The sequence below is a fragment of the Python bivittatus genome, unplaced genomic scaffold (assembly GCF_059951505.1).
Source record: "Python bivittatus isolate LINGU-HERP-01145 unplaced genomic scaffold, Pbiv_v1 ctg000020_np1212, whole genome shotgun sequence".
NCBI lineage: Eukaryota > Metazoa > Chordata > Lepidosauria > Squamata > Pythonidae > Python > Python bivittatus.
The window spans coordinates 97,484,210-97,502,103 of NW_028277030.1; the positions used below are offsets into that span (position 1 = coordinate 97,484,210).

At 37.3% G+C, this 17,894-nt stretch overlaps 1 protein-coding gene across 4 annotated transcripts in view; it reads right to left on the bottom strand.

Moving 5' to 3' along the window:
* The window catches only part of ZNF318 (zinc finger protein 318), a 43,307-nt gene that overhangs the window by 13,045 nt on the left and 12,368 nt on the right, over positions 1-17,894 (bottom strand). For all 4 annotated transcript variants that reach the window (XM_088144927.1, XM_025168262.2, XM_025168261.2 and 1 more), the window contains 5 exons: positions 15,915-16,518; positions 9,274-10,701; positions 5,314-5,413; positions 4,739-5,022; positions 1,611-1,814 (listed from right to left, as the gene is read on the bottom strand). In XM_088144927.1, the coding sequence (XP_088001053.1) occupies positions 1,611-1,814; positions 4,739-5,022; positions 5,314-5,413; positions 9,274-10,701; positions 15,915-16,415 (2,517 nt within the window). In that variant the 5' untranslated portion in view covers positions 16,416-16,518. The remainder of the gene's footprint in view (positions 1-1,610; positions 1,815-4,738; positions 5,023-5,313; positions 5,414-9,273; positions 10,702-15,914; positions 16,519-17,894) is intronic.

Below are 17,894 nucleotides of genomic sequence, written 5' to 3' on the forward strand. Positions count from 1 at the left end.
TGTAGGTTGGAACACAGTCATTAAGTGAAACAGAAACAGCTGCGTAGGAGGCTTAAAACTGGGCGAGGAACAGCCAAACTCTACTACTAAGGTGAGGTTGTGGAAAACAGTTTCATGTCACAGGTCATGCACCATGGCAAGGCTGAGCACAGCAACAAGACACAAGGTAGTTATACTGCATCAGCAAGGTCTCCCCCAGGCAAACATTTCAAAGCAGACTGGGGTTTCAAGATGTGCTGTTCATGCTCTTTTGAAGCAGCACAAAGAAATGGGCAACGCTGAGGACTGTAGGCACAGTGGTTGGCCAAGGAAACTTAATGCAGCAGATGAAAGACACATCATGCTTACTTCTCTTCGACATCAGATGATGTCCAGCAGTGCCATCAGCACAGAACTGGCAGAAACCAGTGGGACCCAGGTACGCCCATCTACTGTCTGGAGAAGTCTGGCCAGAAGTGGTCTTCATGGAAGAACTGTAGCCAAAAAGCCGTACCTCCAATGTGGAAACAAGGCTAAGCAACTCAACTATGCACGAAAACAGGAACTAGGGTGCAGAAAAATGGCAGCAGGTGCTCTGGACTGCTAAGTCAAAATTTGAAAGATTTGGCTGTAGCAGGAGGCAGTTTGTTCACCAAAGGGCTGGAGAGCGGTACAATAATGAGTGTCTGCAGGCAACAGTGAAGCATGGTGGAGGTTCCTTGCAGGTTTGGGGCTGCATTTCTGCAAATGGAGTTGGAGATTTGGTCAGGAGCAATGGAGTCCTCAATGCTGAGAAATACAGGCAGATACTTATCCATCATGCCATACCATCAGGGAGATGTGTGATTGGCCCCAAATTTATTCTGCAGCAGGACAATGACCCCAAACATACAGCCAATGTCATTAAGAACTATCTTCAGCGTAAAGAAGAACAAGGAGTCCTGGAAGTGATGGTTTGGCCCCCACAGAGCCCTGTTCTCAACATCATCAAGTCTGTCTGGATTACATGAAGAGACAGAAGGATCTGAGGCAGCCTACATCCACAGGAGATCTGTGCTTAGTTCTCCAAGATGTTTGGAACAACCTACCTGCCAAGTTCCTTCAAAAACTGTGTGCGAATGTACCTAGAAGAACTGATGCTGCTTTGAAGGCAAAGGGTGGTCACACCAAATATTGATTTGATTTGGATTTCTCTTCTGTTTGCTCACTTTGCATTTTGTAAATTGATAAACAATTACAATATATATTTTTGAAAGCATTCTTACTTTACAGCATTTTTTCACACCTAAAACTTTTGTACTGTACATAAATGAATTTACTCCCAAGTGCATCAGTTAAAAAACAATGGATTTCACATATCCCAAAAGATACCACAAAGCCTTCCATTTCTATAAGAGTTTAGGATGTAGTGATATAGTGTACTGAAAAACAGATTGAATAATGAAGTCCCATAAACTATCGGCTGTGCAAATCAATTTTAAGTAAATACAACAAACCTGGTGGCCATGCTAAATAAATAAATCTGCTTCTTAAAGGCATACTTGATTAGCATGGAATTGTTTGCCACTAAAAATTATATTTTATAGCTTACATACCAAAGAAAAGTGCTTAATGACAAATTGATGACATACCTGTCTATGCTTCTTATTATGCATATGTGTGAAGAAATCAAACATAGTCCCACAGGTAGTATTGCAATCTTTACACCAATGGTTCCCTGTGTCGTAGTAGTCATAAATACTGGTCCCTTGCAATTGCTGTTTGGGTGGCTGTGAAGAAGAATCCATAGGCTTTGGACTCTTTCCCTTGGGTTTGTCACTGTTAGTTTTTGATTCCTACATTGAAAAAAGAAATACTTATAAACTATAGAATAACCAGACAGTTCCTTAGAACCAGCCTCTAGTAGATATCACACACACACATGCATACTGTGTGTGTGTGTGTGTGTAAGAGAGAAAGAGGCAGAGAGACTGACTACAGTATAGATCATCTGTTTGTCAAGCCAATGAAAATTCCATCATTTCAGTGAGCTGGTATTACTGATTCAGATGCTGTTCAGTCAACAGGGAAGAATTTCCAATGAGATTTAGGCATGCTGTCTAAATGGCAGGTACATAAACAATCAGTGAATTAAATGTACAACCCACAAAGTGGATGTTGGAGGGGGTTTGCATGCAGTGTGTGTGTAGAGATGTAATATACATAAATAATTCCAGCCAAACCAGGAATACTGGAAAGGTTCCATTTATGTTGTACTGTGCACAATCCTCAAAATAGATAGAATAATAGATATGTAACACTCCCTGCCCCCATTTGTATTTAGAATTCTCAATGATATTTCAAGTCTTGTACAAAGAATGTCTCTGTCCTCTATCCCTATTTTAAATTGTGTATTTTGTTTCTTCACACAACAGTACATGTTTTATGTTCCAAGCTGCTTCTGAAGATTTGTAGAGTAATCCAGTACAGGTAGTTCCCAGGTTAAGAACGGAGCCTATTGTAGCAAAATTCGAGTGATTCAAGTTCATTACACAATACTACTTATACAGTATTATACAATAATACCGTTCCAGCTTACATATAAATTCGACTTCAGGACAGACCTTGGGAACGGAACTCGTTCTTAAACTGGGAACTACCTGTACAAGTAAGCATTGGGTGCTGTCTATTTTGGTTGTTTGGATGACAGGGTGGTCATATGTATTTCTGAATGCACTGATTCTATTTGTTTTATTTTGGTTTATAAACATCACTGTAAATTTCCGGGAGTCATTTTGAGTTGGGCAGTATACAAGTATTTATAATAAAAAAAGTGAATAAATACTTAATAATTAAGTTTGCTGTGAGATGTACCAGAATGTTGCACTTTATATAGTTCAATTTTGTCACATTTCTGTACCTTTTATCTGATGAAAGTATAATATGTACTACAAATATGTTGCACCGGGTATACTTTCTTTTGGTTCAATGGTCTTCAATGTTCTTATGGAGACAGAAAGAACTGCAGAGGAAGCATGTGCTGCTCATCAGTCCTTTCAAAATCCCTCCCAATTTACTCTAAAAAATTACTGGATCATTGGATAAGAATCTCAATGTAAAAGCCCACATCCAGGGACTGGCTTTCTACAGGTAGTATTTAGAGCTAGTCAGAGACAAAAATTCCTCTCTTGAACAAGTCTTTTGTTTGTGTTGTGGATTTAAACCCTATTGAGTTTCCTTCTTGAAAAAAGCTGCAACAATTTATAATCATTTTCCTCTTTCTTAACTGGTCTCTTTTCTGATTCCAAAAAACTGAGAATTCTGTAATTGTCCTCAATTTATTTGGAGATACTGTGCTCACTATTATTTTATTTTTATGAGGTGGATTCAAAGAATGGACAGGACCAAGAATCAGCAGAAGTTGAAAGAATCTCATTTTAATTAATTCTTTCTGCACCACACAAGTCATTTCCTATGCTTTCTCACAGGTCCCTCAACCCTCCAGAACAGATTTTCAAGAAGCTACTTGAGGAAGAAGAAAGAAGTGAATGCCAACTATCTAATTTTTCTCTCTGCATGAGAAGAATTCCATTCAAACAAACTTTGGATCAAAACAAGTAATTATATCCTGTCTGTTTCTGCAAAACTAATTTAAGGATCTCTCTAATATTTTCTTTAGTGTCTCAGTGTAAGTACTAGGAAATATTCACCATAAACCATTTCCATGCTAAGAAACATTTTAACAAATGTCCAATTTGATATAAGCATACTGTCAATTATTCTAGATTTGTGTATGGAAAAGTAATCCAGATTAAAACCTGACTGCTAACTTAATACTTTCCTGCTTGTGCTGCTACATACCTGAAATCAACTAAAAGCGTCACATGTAGTTTGTTACACTATAGAACAACTTATCAGAATATTTATATCAAATTAGAAAGTGCCAAAATAGCACTTTCCTTTCAATTTTTTTCAAATTAAGAACTTGAAAGTGAAGCAATCCTTCTTTTTACAAGTTTGCATGTACATGTGAAGATTCTGATACCGGTACCTATTTAAGGAGAGTTTTAAATCAAAAGGAATCCATATTTTTTAAGAAAATAAAACACTAAATGGTGATATGAAATGTATCATATCCTCAACTTCAACACCATGTAGATTTATTTTTTGTACTTAACCTGTACATTTTTAAACTTATGAGTGTACAGTTTTAATAATGACAATTAACAATTAAATATAATTTCCACAAATTATTGTGGAATATATTCTACAAATATTCCAAATTCTAAATGCAATATTAATTATTCTTTCTAAATAATTTATTTTGGACCTTCTTATTTATGTACTCCATAAAATGGAGTTAGTCCTTAAAATCCCAGAACCATTTTGAAAAGCACAGACCCTTGCATCCATTAACTATGTCTAGCATTAATACTTAATTAAGCACTAGTACTTAATCCTCAGAGCCAGTTTAGTGTAGTGATTAAGGCATCAGGCTAGAGACTGTGAGTTCTAGTCCTGTCAAGCACAAAGCCAGCTGGGTGACTGTCGGCCAGTCACTCTCTCTCAGCCCTAGGAAGGAGGCAGTGGCAAACCACTTCTGAAATCTTGCTAAGGAAACTGCAAGGACTTGTCCAGGCAGTCACCAGGAATTAACACCGACTTGAAGGCGCACATGCGTATGCACACACACACACACACAGTCCCTTAAAGCATAGATATAACGAATGTCCTTTTTTCCGTACAAACTATAAAATTAGCATCAGCACCTAGAATTTACCTTGACTGGGTTAGAAGTTTTCTCCTGAATTTTTGCATTTTCTGATGCACTTTTTTCTGAAGAGTCTTTACTTTCTGAAGATAATTTCCGGGATTTCTCAAAAATATTAATTCCCAGGATCTGGGCTACCTTGTCAAGTTCAGATTGTTTCTTCTCTGCAGCATCAGCATTCATCTTCAGTTGAGCTATTTCCTTCACAATGTTCTCTTGTAGTCGGTTGACTTCTATTAGCAAGGGGTCTTTGTGTCCATCCTTCTCCCTCCGTTTCTTCCGCAGCAATTCCCCTGAGCCAAACCAAGTGGTTGAGCAGGAAAGGCAAGAAAATTATGTTTATAAATGCAAAATGATTTTAATCATAAAAATTAAAATTACTAGATACCATGTCACAAGGGGTGCACCACTGAATGTAGAACAGGCTAAAGTTGCCTACACTCATACAGGATGCACCTAATAAATTCTGGGATGCATTTAATAGAAAGGAAGCAAACATAACCCATTTAACCCAGCTGACTATACAATATCAAACTCTATTTAAAAACATCCCAAGAAAGATGGGGCATGAGAAGAAACCGTACCTTGTTGTTTTGAAAGTCTGTTTAACTCAGCTCTCAGATAATGTAGTTTTTTTTGCCGTGTTTCTTGTTCAGCTTTCAACTTCTCCATTTCCTCTATTACCTGGAAAAGTTTTGAAAGAGGCATAAGCCACCATCTTCATTAGCAAAAGGCAAAGCAACACTGCAAAATCAGTGTGATGATGCCTATTACATCTTGAATCCAAGTGATTTCAATAATCATTTTCAAGTAATCATTTGAATAATTATGCAAATTTAACTCTTATCAAAGATAGCATTTCATTTCTTATATGTTGCATCTGTGTTTATTTTTCAATCAAGGATCTCAACAAATTCCTTTAACATTATATAATCTTCTGCTGGGAAGCATTATGGCCTATACGTAAATTTTAAGTAAGCTACAACCAATGCAGGATAAAATATATTTAAACCTATTGAAATTAATGGACTGAGGTATTTGCAATCATGTTTGGTATCAATCAAAATCAATTCCAACATAATACAAATATTTTAAGCATCATTAAATGTGTATTAAATAACTCAAATGTATTATGTCTGAGTTAAGCACTCATAATTTTATGATTATTAAATGGTTTTCTTCACTACTGAATGAAAAACAAGCAAGAGAAAATATAAGGAAACTACAGAATAATTTTTCACCATGAACTTAATTCAGCATATTTCGAAGACTGTGATCTAGTCTGTTTGATTTTAAAATACTGTCACTTGAAATCAGGGTCTAAAAATATTTTGAGTGCAACATTTCAAGCTTAAAATAAAACTGAGTCTTCCAACACCAGAAAAATATATGCTGTTTTGATCCTACAATAAACATTTCAAGTGTTCTGGCCAGAGAAAACAACCTTTAAATGAGCTGTTTGTTCATGAAATGGAATACCCTGAGTATTCCAAGCTCAAAACAGAACATACAAGTACATGTTCCAAGAATTTTATATGGCTGGAATAAAACACTCAGAACATGTTGAGGTTTTTTTTCTCTGACAAAACACAACCAACTTGACCATTCCAACAGAACACTTCAAGTGGGGCTATTTTGTTCCAAGTTCAAAACAGTATGTGTTTCTCACTCACATTATGCACATTCCTACTGGAAACACACTTATTTACTTATGAGGCTTGTTTGCCACCTCAAACCAAGCTTACAGAGCTTACATATAAAATATAGTATCATTAAAGTATTAAATTCAATCTAATCAATTTAATTTAAATTCCAACATAAGCACCTAAATTTTATCGAGTCTGGCACTGCTGGTTATAATTAATCCCCAAAAACTTTCTGAAAGAGTCATATATTCACTTGCTTCCAGAAGGCTGAGACTGGGGACCATCCTTATTATCTCAGGGGCTAAGATATTCCAAAGAAGGGGAACTATTGCAGAGAATATCCATTGTTACGCCCCTTCCCACCATACCTCCTGGTAAGTGGAAACCCTTAACTGGCATTCCTAGATGTTTGAGTAGGACAGACAGAACTTCGGGGAAAGGCACTAAGTCATATAGGACTTTATAGGACCAGCATTGTATTCAGAAACCTAGTGGTAGCCAGTGCACCTCTCACAGCAGAGGTGTACTATGGCAATATCATGACTGATCACCCAACATGCTTGCTACTGTGTTCAGGACCAGCTTAAGTTTTTGGGTGGTTCAAATTACAAGTAATCTAATAGAGATGTCAAGGGCAAGAGCAACTTATTTTAGTGTACCTTGTTCCAAGTAAGGCCACAACTGGCCTCCAAGTAAGGCCAAAGTTTACAACACTCACCCACCCAGTCTCCACCTGCTTTTTGAGCAGGAACCATGAATCCAAGAATACCCTCCATATAATGAAACTGTTTTTTCTGAGGAAACACAACCCCATCAAGAGTCAAATCGTGGTCTTTGAATCAGTCAGCCTCTGAATCAACAGTCACTGTCTTGTTTGGGTCTGAACTTGTTTTTCCCCATCCAAACCCTGACAGCCTCCAGATGGCAGGTCATGTCTTTCACCATATCTCCCAATGGGCCAGGGTAGAGAGATATAATTGAATATCACCTGTATACTGATGATACCTCACCCTGCATCGGTAGTTGACACTCTCAGAGATTTCATGTAGATGTTAAACAGGGTAGGAGAAAGGACTGAACCCTGAAACACTCCATAACAAGGGGCCATGGGTACAGCCTCACCCCTCTCCCATCTGCCCCACCTACACAGAAAGAAACAGAACTATAGTATTGTGCTCTCAACTCCCAATCCTTGCAGGCGATCCAGAAGAATACAGTGGCTGAAAGTATCAAAAGTATCAAAAGCCACTGAAAGAAATAGGAGGGCAAGAATAATCATATCACCTCCATCCAAGCTCCACCACAGGCCATCCATGAGAGCAACCAATGTTTCCATCCCAAGTCTAGGTCTGAACCCAGAATTCCAAAGGTCTAGATTATGGTTCTTAAATTGGGGGCAATTACCCCCAATTGGCAATTACCCAAGGGGGTAATTTGGGCATATCCTGGGAGTAACGAAGCAATTTGTAATTGCTTGTGAGTCAAAGATCATTTGGGAGTGCTACTGCTGAGACACTTGTGTAAAATAATACAGTCTGAGTGTTTTTTGTGGGGGTAATGACATTATTTGAAACTGGGGTAATTGAGTCAAACAGTTTAAGAAGCACATGTCTAGACAATCCATATTCTCCAGAACACTCTGCAACTGTAGCCCCACCACTTTCTCAATAATCTTCCCCAAAAAGGAAGATTAGAGATAGGGTAGTAGCTTTTCACTTATGTTGGATCCAGAGACCTCTTGTGGAATAGACAAACCCTTTCCCCTTGAGGTGTTGACTACAGTCCAGATCCAATTCACAGTCCCCTCCCTAGCAGTTAGCCAGATGTGGCAGATCTGTCAAGCACCCTGACGTGACCAAGAAAGCCTTTATAGAAATCTATTATTGTGCACCAGTTGTGCCCATTCCTGGATCAGGAGGCCCTGAACACATTCACTCATGCCTTGGTCACCTCCCATTTGGACTATTGCAATGCGCTGTATGTGAAGTTGCCCTCAAAAACCATTCAGAAGCTGCAACTAGTCCAAAATGCAGCAGTGAAAGTAGTTATGGGTGCACATCAGTACACCCACGTAACACCACTATTCCCTGAGTTGCACTAGCTCCCTATAGGCTTCTGGATGTAATCCAAGATGCTGGTTATTACCTATAAAATCCTTCATGGCACTGGGCCAGGTTATTTGCGGGACTGCCTGTCTCCAATTGTCTCTACTAGTTCTATGAAATGCAGTACAGGGGACATTCTTCACATTCCTTTTATGAAACAATATCATCTAGCAAAATAAAATTGAAATGCTTTGAGTTTTTATAGAATGGTAATTTAATCAATAGCAATCCTATGTAGGAATTAAATTTTCACTTAGTAATATATATTACAATTGGTTGGGGAAATATATGCAATAGCAAATATATTTTTATATATCTATATTTCTATTTATATATAGTAGCCTCAGGCAATGTGCAAAAACGTATCACTTTATGATATGTGATTTCTTTGATCCATATAACAAACATGATTCTTTTTTTGTCCATCTGAACAAAAAGTGTTATTACTCTAAATGACTTCATAGCATGAAACGGACAGTGTACAGTGTACATTTTATTTAATGGCATATATATATTCTGAGTTTTTATTTATATATTTATACACACACACACACACACACACACACACACACACATATATATATATATATATATATAAAAAACCTCAGAATTTCAGTATACAACATTACAACTCAATTATCCATTTCTTATAGTAACCATAATGTAAGCAAAAGTTCTGGTATGTTAAAAGGAAAAATTAGTGAAATTGAAAAATATACACAGATATTCAACATTTTTAGGCCTTTTAAATTATGTATTTTTAAATATTTATCAAAAAATTAAAAATACCCACCTTTTGTTTCCGAGAAGCTCGATTTTTTTCATCAGATATTCTTTCCTTGGAACCTCTTAGTGATGGTTGAGAGAACTGAGGGAGTAATTTTGAATAAGGAGCTGCTGTAGGGATTTGCACAAGCACAGATTCATCTCTTTTGATATCAGGAATCCCTTTGCCTGTGGAAACTGTCTCAATAACTCTAAGATTGGGTCGTGTTGGATTTGGTGGCACTGTTAGTGTGACAAGCCCATGTACATCTGTAAGCCCAGGGTCAGCCTGCTGAGCATACATGGGCCAGCCAGAAGCTGCATAAGCCATGTAGTGTCCATATGCATCATAGCCAGGAGGGGCCATTGTGGGAGATGGATAGTTTTGTGGTAACTGGGTTGCAGGAAAAGGTGAAAAGCGTGAAACTCTGTATTGGGAAACAGAGGTGGGTGTAGGTGACATATTAGGAAGAGATGGTGGAGCTGACGGAATTAGAGATATTGGAGGAACAGACCGCTCAACTGTGTCAACAGGATTACCTTGCCCTAACATTTTGCTTGTATTGCGCTCAGATTTTGTAACAGAGGACATAACTTTAGACGATGGGAAAGAACCAGAAGGTGAAAGAGAGCGCTTCTGGCTTGATTCTGGAGAATGAGTTTCACTCCGATTGCGGCGCCTCTCCCACATTTCTGGTTTGGAAGAAGATACTGAATAATGATCAGGAGAACGAGATGACTTTTTTCCATGCAGACGTTCCTGAGTACGAGCAGCAAGTTTACCTATTTCAGCCACCCCAATGTCAAGACCAATAGTTTTAAGCAAATTATGAATCTTCTCATACTCTGGTCTGGATTCATTTGATGTTTCTGGTTTTATAGATGAACTAAGAGGAGGTGGAGAACCTACTTTTTGGCTTACTGATTCCTTCTCATCACTCAGTGTTAGTTTCTGAGTAGAGGGAGAGCTGATATTACAATCATCATCATCATCACCATAAAGAAATTTCTCTTCATCCTCAATGTCATCAGGAAAGCTGCGCCTTCTCTTTTCTTGCGTACTAGTAGAATCTGCCATGACCCCCAAAATGCCCAGAATGCGTGAAAAGCCACTTCCGTCCTGGCTGGCTCTTTCATGAGGAAGCAGGAAATCACCATGCTGGTCGACAGACTCTGATGTCGACTCGTGAGGCTCTTTCTGCTTTAAAAAATTTTCAGAATTCTGTTCAAAAGGAAATGTGTTTTGTTGTAGACCAGAAAATGGTCTCCAGTCATGCTCACTGCCTTGAGATTCCTTACTGGCAGACTCTGCAACTGCATTTTTGTTGAACCGTTTGAGGAAATTCTCTACTTCCAATGAAAAAGGAGCAACACTACTACGCTGGGGCAAAGAAGAATGATTTGAAAGAAGTGGGGGCTCTTTAATAGAGGAAGAACTGCTAGAAAAGACTTCAGGCTAAAAAAGAAAAAAAATCATTTGTTACTGCATTCCATAATTAATTTAATCAACAGTCCATTTCATAAGACAACATCTTTATATAGTGGGATTATAGCCAATAGTTTAAAACCCAAACAGGAAACTGTAAAAAAAAAAAAAAAGTGAGACCGAAGCACACACAGATGTTTCAAAATATTATGCTGTTATTTTTGTCACAATACTGTATAGACATTGCACAATTATATCTGTGCAACACTTTCACTACGTTATCTATTTGATAAAGATACTCATACAGCTGCAAAAAGTGATATCAGATGAATAATGGTAACATGTTCCAATGCAGTCCAACCTATTTTGCAATGTTGTGCTGCTGAGAAATAAAACTGATAGTACAGCAAGACAAAAAGTGTCAGTCTGACTGTCTTGGTAATAACCGTCCCTCTCCCGTTCAAGAAAAGTGAAAGGATTGACTTGCCCTCAGTCACACTTACACAAAGCCCATTTTGATTGGCTTGGTGATCCTCATGCTTATACCTTGATCCCTGATTATTTAGGATCCCCTAACAATAATTTAAAAAAAGGAAAAGACCTTATGTCAAAGGGACAGCAAAGAAAGAACACAACGACTATGATCAGTGAAAATGTTAAAAGGTTTGAGGAATTTAAAGGGTGCATTTTACAGTCCCAAAGACATTTTAATACCAAATTTATACTTCAAAACCAAAACCAAAGATATAGTTCCAAAAAAGATCTCAGTAATATACAAATTGATATCTACTATTTTCTCTAAAAGTTAAGAGAAACAATACTCAGATTTTACCATATGTTCACAACTATTAGTAACATGGTTTTTTTGGCAGAGTTTTATATCTATTTGTAGAATAAACAGAACTTCAATTAATAATTAGTGCTATTTAATTTGGCTTCTGATTTTTTTCCTCAAATATGCCATCTAAAATTATCACCAGATTTAATCTCTCTTTCTCTTTTGCACCTTATCAAGGAACCTGTGTATTTTGCCTAAGGATAAAGATAAATTCAAATATTTTATAATTTTAAAAAACATAAAACCAACCTGAAACCAACACAATAACTAAATTGAATGTTTGTAATCTCCTCCATTGTAGAGGACCAAAAATGTTCTCTGAAGAAATATTTTATTGCACTGTTTTGCTTCAAACAGAAGCCTTGAACCAGAATTTGTTTAGGTACTTGTTTGTTCTAGATAAGGCAGACCAGCTGTGAAAGACTAGAAGAAAGGTCAGGAACAACAGTGATTCTCACTGCATTCTTTATGAACAGTGAATAACTGAGCAAGTGAATCCAGGGGGAGATGTCTTCACACTTCCATAGATTAAATTACAATGGGGAAGAAAGCTCCCAAGAAACAACCACTTACAACATATCTAATGTAGACTCATCAAAGTGAACCAAACTGTCAATCTAAAACAAATAATGACACACTGTCATGTATGTTAATTTAAAATGTGTTATATTTATTTATTATTATGTTTTTATCTTGTTTTTATTCTCTGTTAGCTATATATTTGAGTTGGGCAGCCATATAAATTGAATGAATGAATAAAGAAATAAAGAAATAAATATTCATGACAACAGGTGACTCACAGGATTCTCAATGTTCATTTTGTTTTAAGTAGAGCTAGCATATTCAGGCCGCTCAGATTTGGACAACCAGTAGATGGCAGCAAAAAGATGCAGAAAACTCTAGTGATTGTTTAAATTTTTGCTACTCAGATTTGGCAGCCCTCTTTTAAGCTTTCTGCCTTGAAGATATAAACAGACTACCAGGTAATAGTAATTTCTAGATGACCTTGTCTGGACTTAGAAGCTAAAAAGAGTGAGGCTTTGTTAGGACATAGATGGGATACCTTCAGAGAATATAAGAAAAGTAGGCTAGATTGGGAAGGCAAAGTCTCCTTCAGGTTGAGCTCAGCTCCTGGTGACTTCATGAGGAGATTTAGGACGGTCCTGAACTCACTTGATCTTTGTTACTTTTTCCTATCTAATAACCAGCCTGAGTCTGAAGGAGCCAGATCTTTCTTTCTTTGTAAGCATATATGAATATCCACCATATAGAAGAGTCAGATTGGATCTTTGGAAGTTCTAAATCTGTCTTAGCTTCTGGTAATTCTGTCCCTACAAGGTGTAACTTCTACTTCTTTAAAACCTATCTGACCATGCTGAAAAGTCTACCTTTTAAAGCAGCTTTTTCAGTAGAGCCCAAACATTTAATTGCAATCTCTCCCTGCTATGCTAATGGAAAGAACATGGCTTTCTTGGTTGCCACTCTATTCGGTCTCTATAGATTCCTCATACTCAAAAGCTCCTGGATAATTTCTGGGTGACAATACAGATCTGGAAGCAGACCTAATGGAAAAGAAAACTTATACATAAAGCACTTAGAGCTTAACAGAGACTGCCTCCCTATCAGCACTTTCTTCCTTTCCTAACTACTTTAGTGTAACCTGTAAGACTAAGGCAAATCAATACAGGATCTTCTCCCCCAACTTTCTCCTTCTACTTCTTCCACAGCCTTGACACTCTGATCTGTATACACACAATAGAAATCACTAATCAGTCCACCAACTTAAACCTGATAAGTCACAGCCTAATGTTACAAATTGACATTTGGCTGTATCCATTTTGCTCTTTGTATGTTTAATAACCTAAGATTTGTTTATTGTAGAGACCCAATTGAAAAACCAATCAAATCTCTGGACTGCATATATCAATATACATTTAGTTTCCTATTTTTTACTGTTAAGTAAACTGATGTATATGTTAGTAATTTAATTATATTGTATTACATGAATCTATGGATAAGATTCATTTTAATTAGAATATGAAACAATAGCTTTCATTTTTTTCCTTTCCATTTTTGCATATAAAATAAAATTTAAGATTTTTTGCAAATACACAACCTGATATCCTAGGTTATTTACTCCTTTGTTCAGCCCCTCCAAAAGTTGCAAAACTGAATTGTAATATTTAATGTGATAGAATGAGAAAATATAACACAGGACTTTCTGTGAAAGTCTATAATGGAAAGAGCTATAAAAGGCCTATAATGTGCCGCTCCTCCCTCCCTCTATAGCAGGCAGACCAAATTGGAAGGGAGAGTTACTTGGAAAGCCCATCTCCGTAGTTTCAGAATATCAAGTGAAGAAAGCTCCAACATCCAGTTAGATTAACAATACCCAAGAATAAACTGAAAAGGGAAAACAGGAAGGAGACCAGAAAAAAAATATTTACCCATGGAAACATAAATACGGGAAAAAATGTACCTTCACAGTATATCCAGTATTACATTTCCAACAGTGAAGGACAGCCCATAGTGGGACATATCAAAATCATCTCACTGTGCAGGAATAATATGCAGAATACAATCAGGTAGAAACTACCCTCTGAAAGAAAAATCTGCCAAAGGAAGCAGAAATTTGAATATTCAGTTTGCAGTGTCTCAAAAATCAGGAAACAGAAGACCATGTGGCTGATGGTCTCCTTGGAGACCATCGGTAGTGAATACAGATGAGACTGCTGCATTCCTGGATGAGTGTGCCATTATTCTCTCCAAAAGAGCAACACATTGTATATTACCTTGGCTTAGAAGTATCAGAGACCCATCTGGATATGGCTGCAACAGAAATCTTGCAACTTAATACAGACTGTTAAAAGGGCACAAAGCAGTAAGCCAATGTCCTTAGGAAACAGGCCTTAGTAGCTCCTATGTCCAAAAAGCTATTCCCCCTCCAGGAAAGCTGTAGGTTTGGGCCAAAAAGGTGGTTAATTATAGCTCCTCACTTTTATGAAAGATGTGAACTGATTTTTAGAATGAACACTGGATCTGGACAGAGAGTAGAAGTTATTACACAGAGTTTTTTTTCTTTGAAGACAAAGTTCTATGTCTGACAGCTTCCTTGCAGAGATGTCAGCCCTTAGAAATATTACTTTTGAACAGAAATGTGGCATGCAGAAACTTGACACTTCTAGTGTTGCTGCAGCCAGAATGAAGGGCTCCTGAAGGGAAAACAGTAAAAAAACCCAAAAAAACTAGTGGTGATTACTCCTTCGGTGGTGATTGTAGGGGTTACAAAGGTCCTCCAACAGGATAGGACTAGAGAGATGCTTACCCAGCCAAACAAAGCGGACAAAGAAAAAGTTAATTAGGGAGCAGCAGTCTCCTTGGCAAAGCTATGGGAAGATGTGTTTTTTGGTAAGAACCAAACAAGTCTGACCCTTATTGCTGGAGCAAGTGAGAAGACCAATCCACTATGCCATCCGTTTAGGAAAATCACTTAATACACAAATGGTGTTTAGAATTTGTCCTAGTCCTGCATACATCTTCATCCTGGCCCACCAACCTTTTGGAGTGCTGCTCCTGGCATGCCACTTAATGGTCAGGTGAGGCTATCGATCTGGAAAAGGCTGCACAACCCAGTTTACTGCATACAAGCTTATCAATTCCTTATGATAGTGTTATGAATTCCAAAAGTAATCAGTTATACATTTTGAATCATACATATGTAAGCCAACAATACAACCTTCATTGAAATACACACTTTACATATATATTATCTGGTAAATCTACTAAGATATACTTCTGTCATAATTAAAGAAGTTTTTTGTGTGTTTCAGCAAATGTGTATTTTAAACATATGTCTGGAGAGCATGTTTGGCAAAGGCTCTCAATTTTCATCTTGATGAATCTTGTATGATCTCAGTGTAAGTTAGATGGGTATGAATGGGTTTCTCCATTCAGCCTTTTTGTGAAAAAGGACTCTAAAGAGCTTGCATATTTTTTCTGTGAATTTTGTTAGACTAACAAAGGCATTTCCCTAATATCCCCAGGCATTTTAAAACTGAACTTGTATCTATTAGAAAATGATATATTCCTTCAGTTCTAAAATTTAGTTCACTATGTATTACTAACTTTAGAAATACTTCTCTGGAATGACCATAATTGCTTAAATAAAGATTTACAGAATGTTGATGCTCTAAATTTCAAAACAAGGCTCTTCATTTAAATCAAATGGAATCAAGTTAATAAATATAAAGGATTCATACTAAATCAACAACGCTCAGCAGCATTTTAGAGAAATATGCCCACAAACTAACACAGTTGAAATTAAGCATTAAAGAGATTTTAAAAAACAAAAAACAAAAAATTACAACTGACAGAGCAACAAAAATGGAGTGGAGTGGTGTCAAACCTGTACAGAATGATCATCCACACGTTTCTTCAAGATAGATTTTTTGGGCATTGCTGGTGCCTCATCAGGTCTATAAAGGTACCGAGGTTCAGAAGACTGCATTGGATTAGTCGAACCAGTCATCACATAGCTGCTACCAGACAGTTCCCGACTCAGATTTCTGCTCAGTTCCTCTTCTTTTCTTTTTCTTCTAGCACTTTCAAGTTCACGAAAATCCTCATCGAGATATGTTGGACTTGGACTTCGACTAAGACTTCGTTTACGGTACTTTCGTGTTCCTGGCAAGAAACCCTGCGATTCTATGTTCATATCTAGTAATCTGTCATCTCTGTCATATCGAGGTCGTTTTGGCTCTCGCCCTCTATCATCCAATGCATATAAGGATTTTCTAAGTAGTTCACCATCCCTATCAGCTTCTCGTGGTTTATCCTCATAGTTCATGCTATAGTCTGATTGGTGGAGGAAAACATCCCTATTGCGATAGTCCTCATCATGTCTCATATTGAAAGGACTAGATTGATTTTCCTCACGAGAAGAATATCGCTCAAGGTTCCGAGGATGCAAAAGGCTTCTGCTGAATATTGGACCATCAGCCAAATCATCCCTGATGAGAGAGGTACACAAATTATAACATCATTCACAAATTGGAATAGTATCAGCTGAACAGAAATGTTGAAAAGCAGCCTGCTTATGCACAGCCATTATTTTTTCCTTTGAACCTAATGCAGCCAATTCTAAAAGTTCTGTATCTTTAGCAACAAATACATTTCCTATCCCAAACCAAACCATGTTGTTCTCAAATAACTTCCAAAATAAGTTATGAATGAGCACAGGAACTATAAAATAAAACCAGAAAGGGAAAGGTTAAAATTTAAGCATATCCTGAAAGTCTGTTCGCTAAATTCTGTATTCAGTACAGGTTATTTTATTGCTCTCCTCCCATCTGTATCCTTTGCTTTCTCTTAACCTGTTCTGGAGTGTCCATCAACCTTTAAAGCAGATTTGGCAGGAGAAGAGAGGGAAATCTACTGATGGGTGTTATTCCATCAACTGGACATAACTTACATTTCAGGGTGGAGCTTAGGCCTTACATAAAGCGTGCACTAGAATATCTTGATTTTCAAAGATAGCACAAAATGTTATTAAAAGAAAAATAAGAAATGTTACTCTTCTTTTGCCAGACATACTGAAATTTCAGTTCATGATGAACAGCAACACTTCATTTCTACTTCTTAAAGCAGTTTTTTCATATACTTTCATCGTAAGAATGATACAGTAGTGTAAATAATAGTCTTATTTGACCTGTACCACTGTTTCAGACATCAATGGAAAAATTCATTTAAATCAGTCTTTTTTCTTGTTGATTTACAATCACCTTTATTTAAATTAACCCACTTTGTGCCATAACAAACTACTGAGGTTCTACCATCATATGCTAGAAGTCAAGGAATATGGATGAGAATAACAATGGGATTCTATTATTCACTCTGCATTGGTTTATCAAGCATAGGACTTCTGAGCCCGCATTTGCTGCTTGTCTTACTGACTGAAGTTCTTCCTACACCAACTGTTCACTGTCTCCATTAATTATTTCCGACAACTCCCCTTCACAATGAAAGACAGAAGTTTTGTTCAAGCTATATTTGTGTGATCTCTCCCCAGTATCGGTTGTTTTTAGGTCTAGAGGGACCCAAAGCAGAAATTTGCCAGATAGTGTTCGATATAGTACAGATGATGAATTTGGGGGCTATTGGGGATTCATAGTGACAGGTTCTTGATCGAAACCCCCTCATAACCACTAAATACCTATTTAATCTCACCTTTGCTACACACTACAAAGCTTTTTACCCAGACTGCCTTGACATCTTACCCACGGCAATATTGGAGGGTAGGTACCAGAAAATCTCTTTTGTAGAAACCCTTGCCCACATTTTCTTCCATTGTCCCTGTTATGATAGTATATGTTCTATCATTTTAACA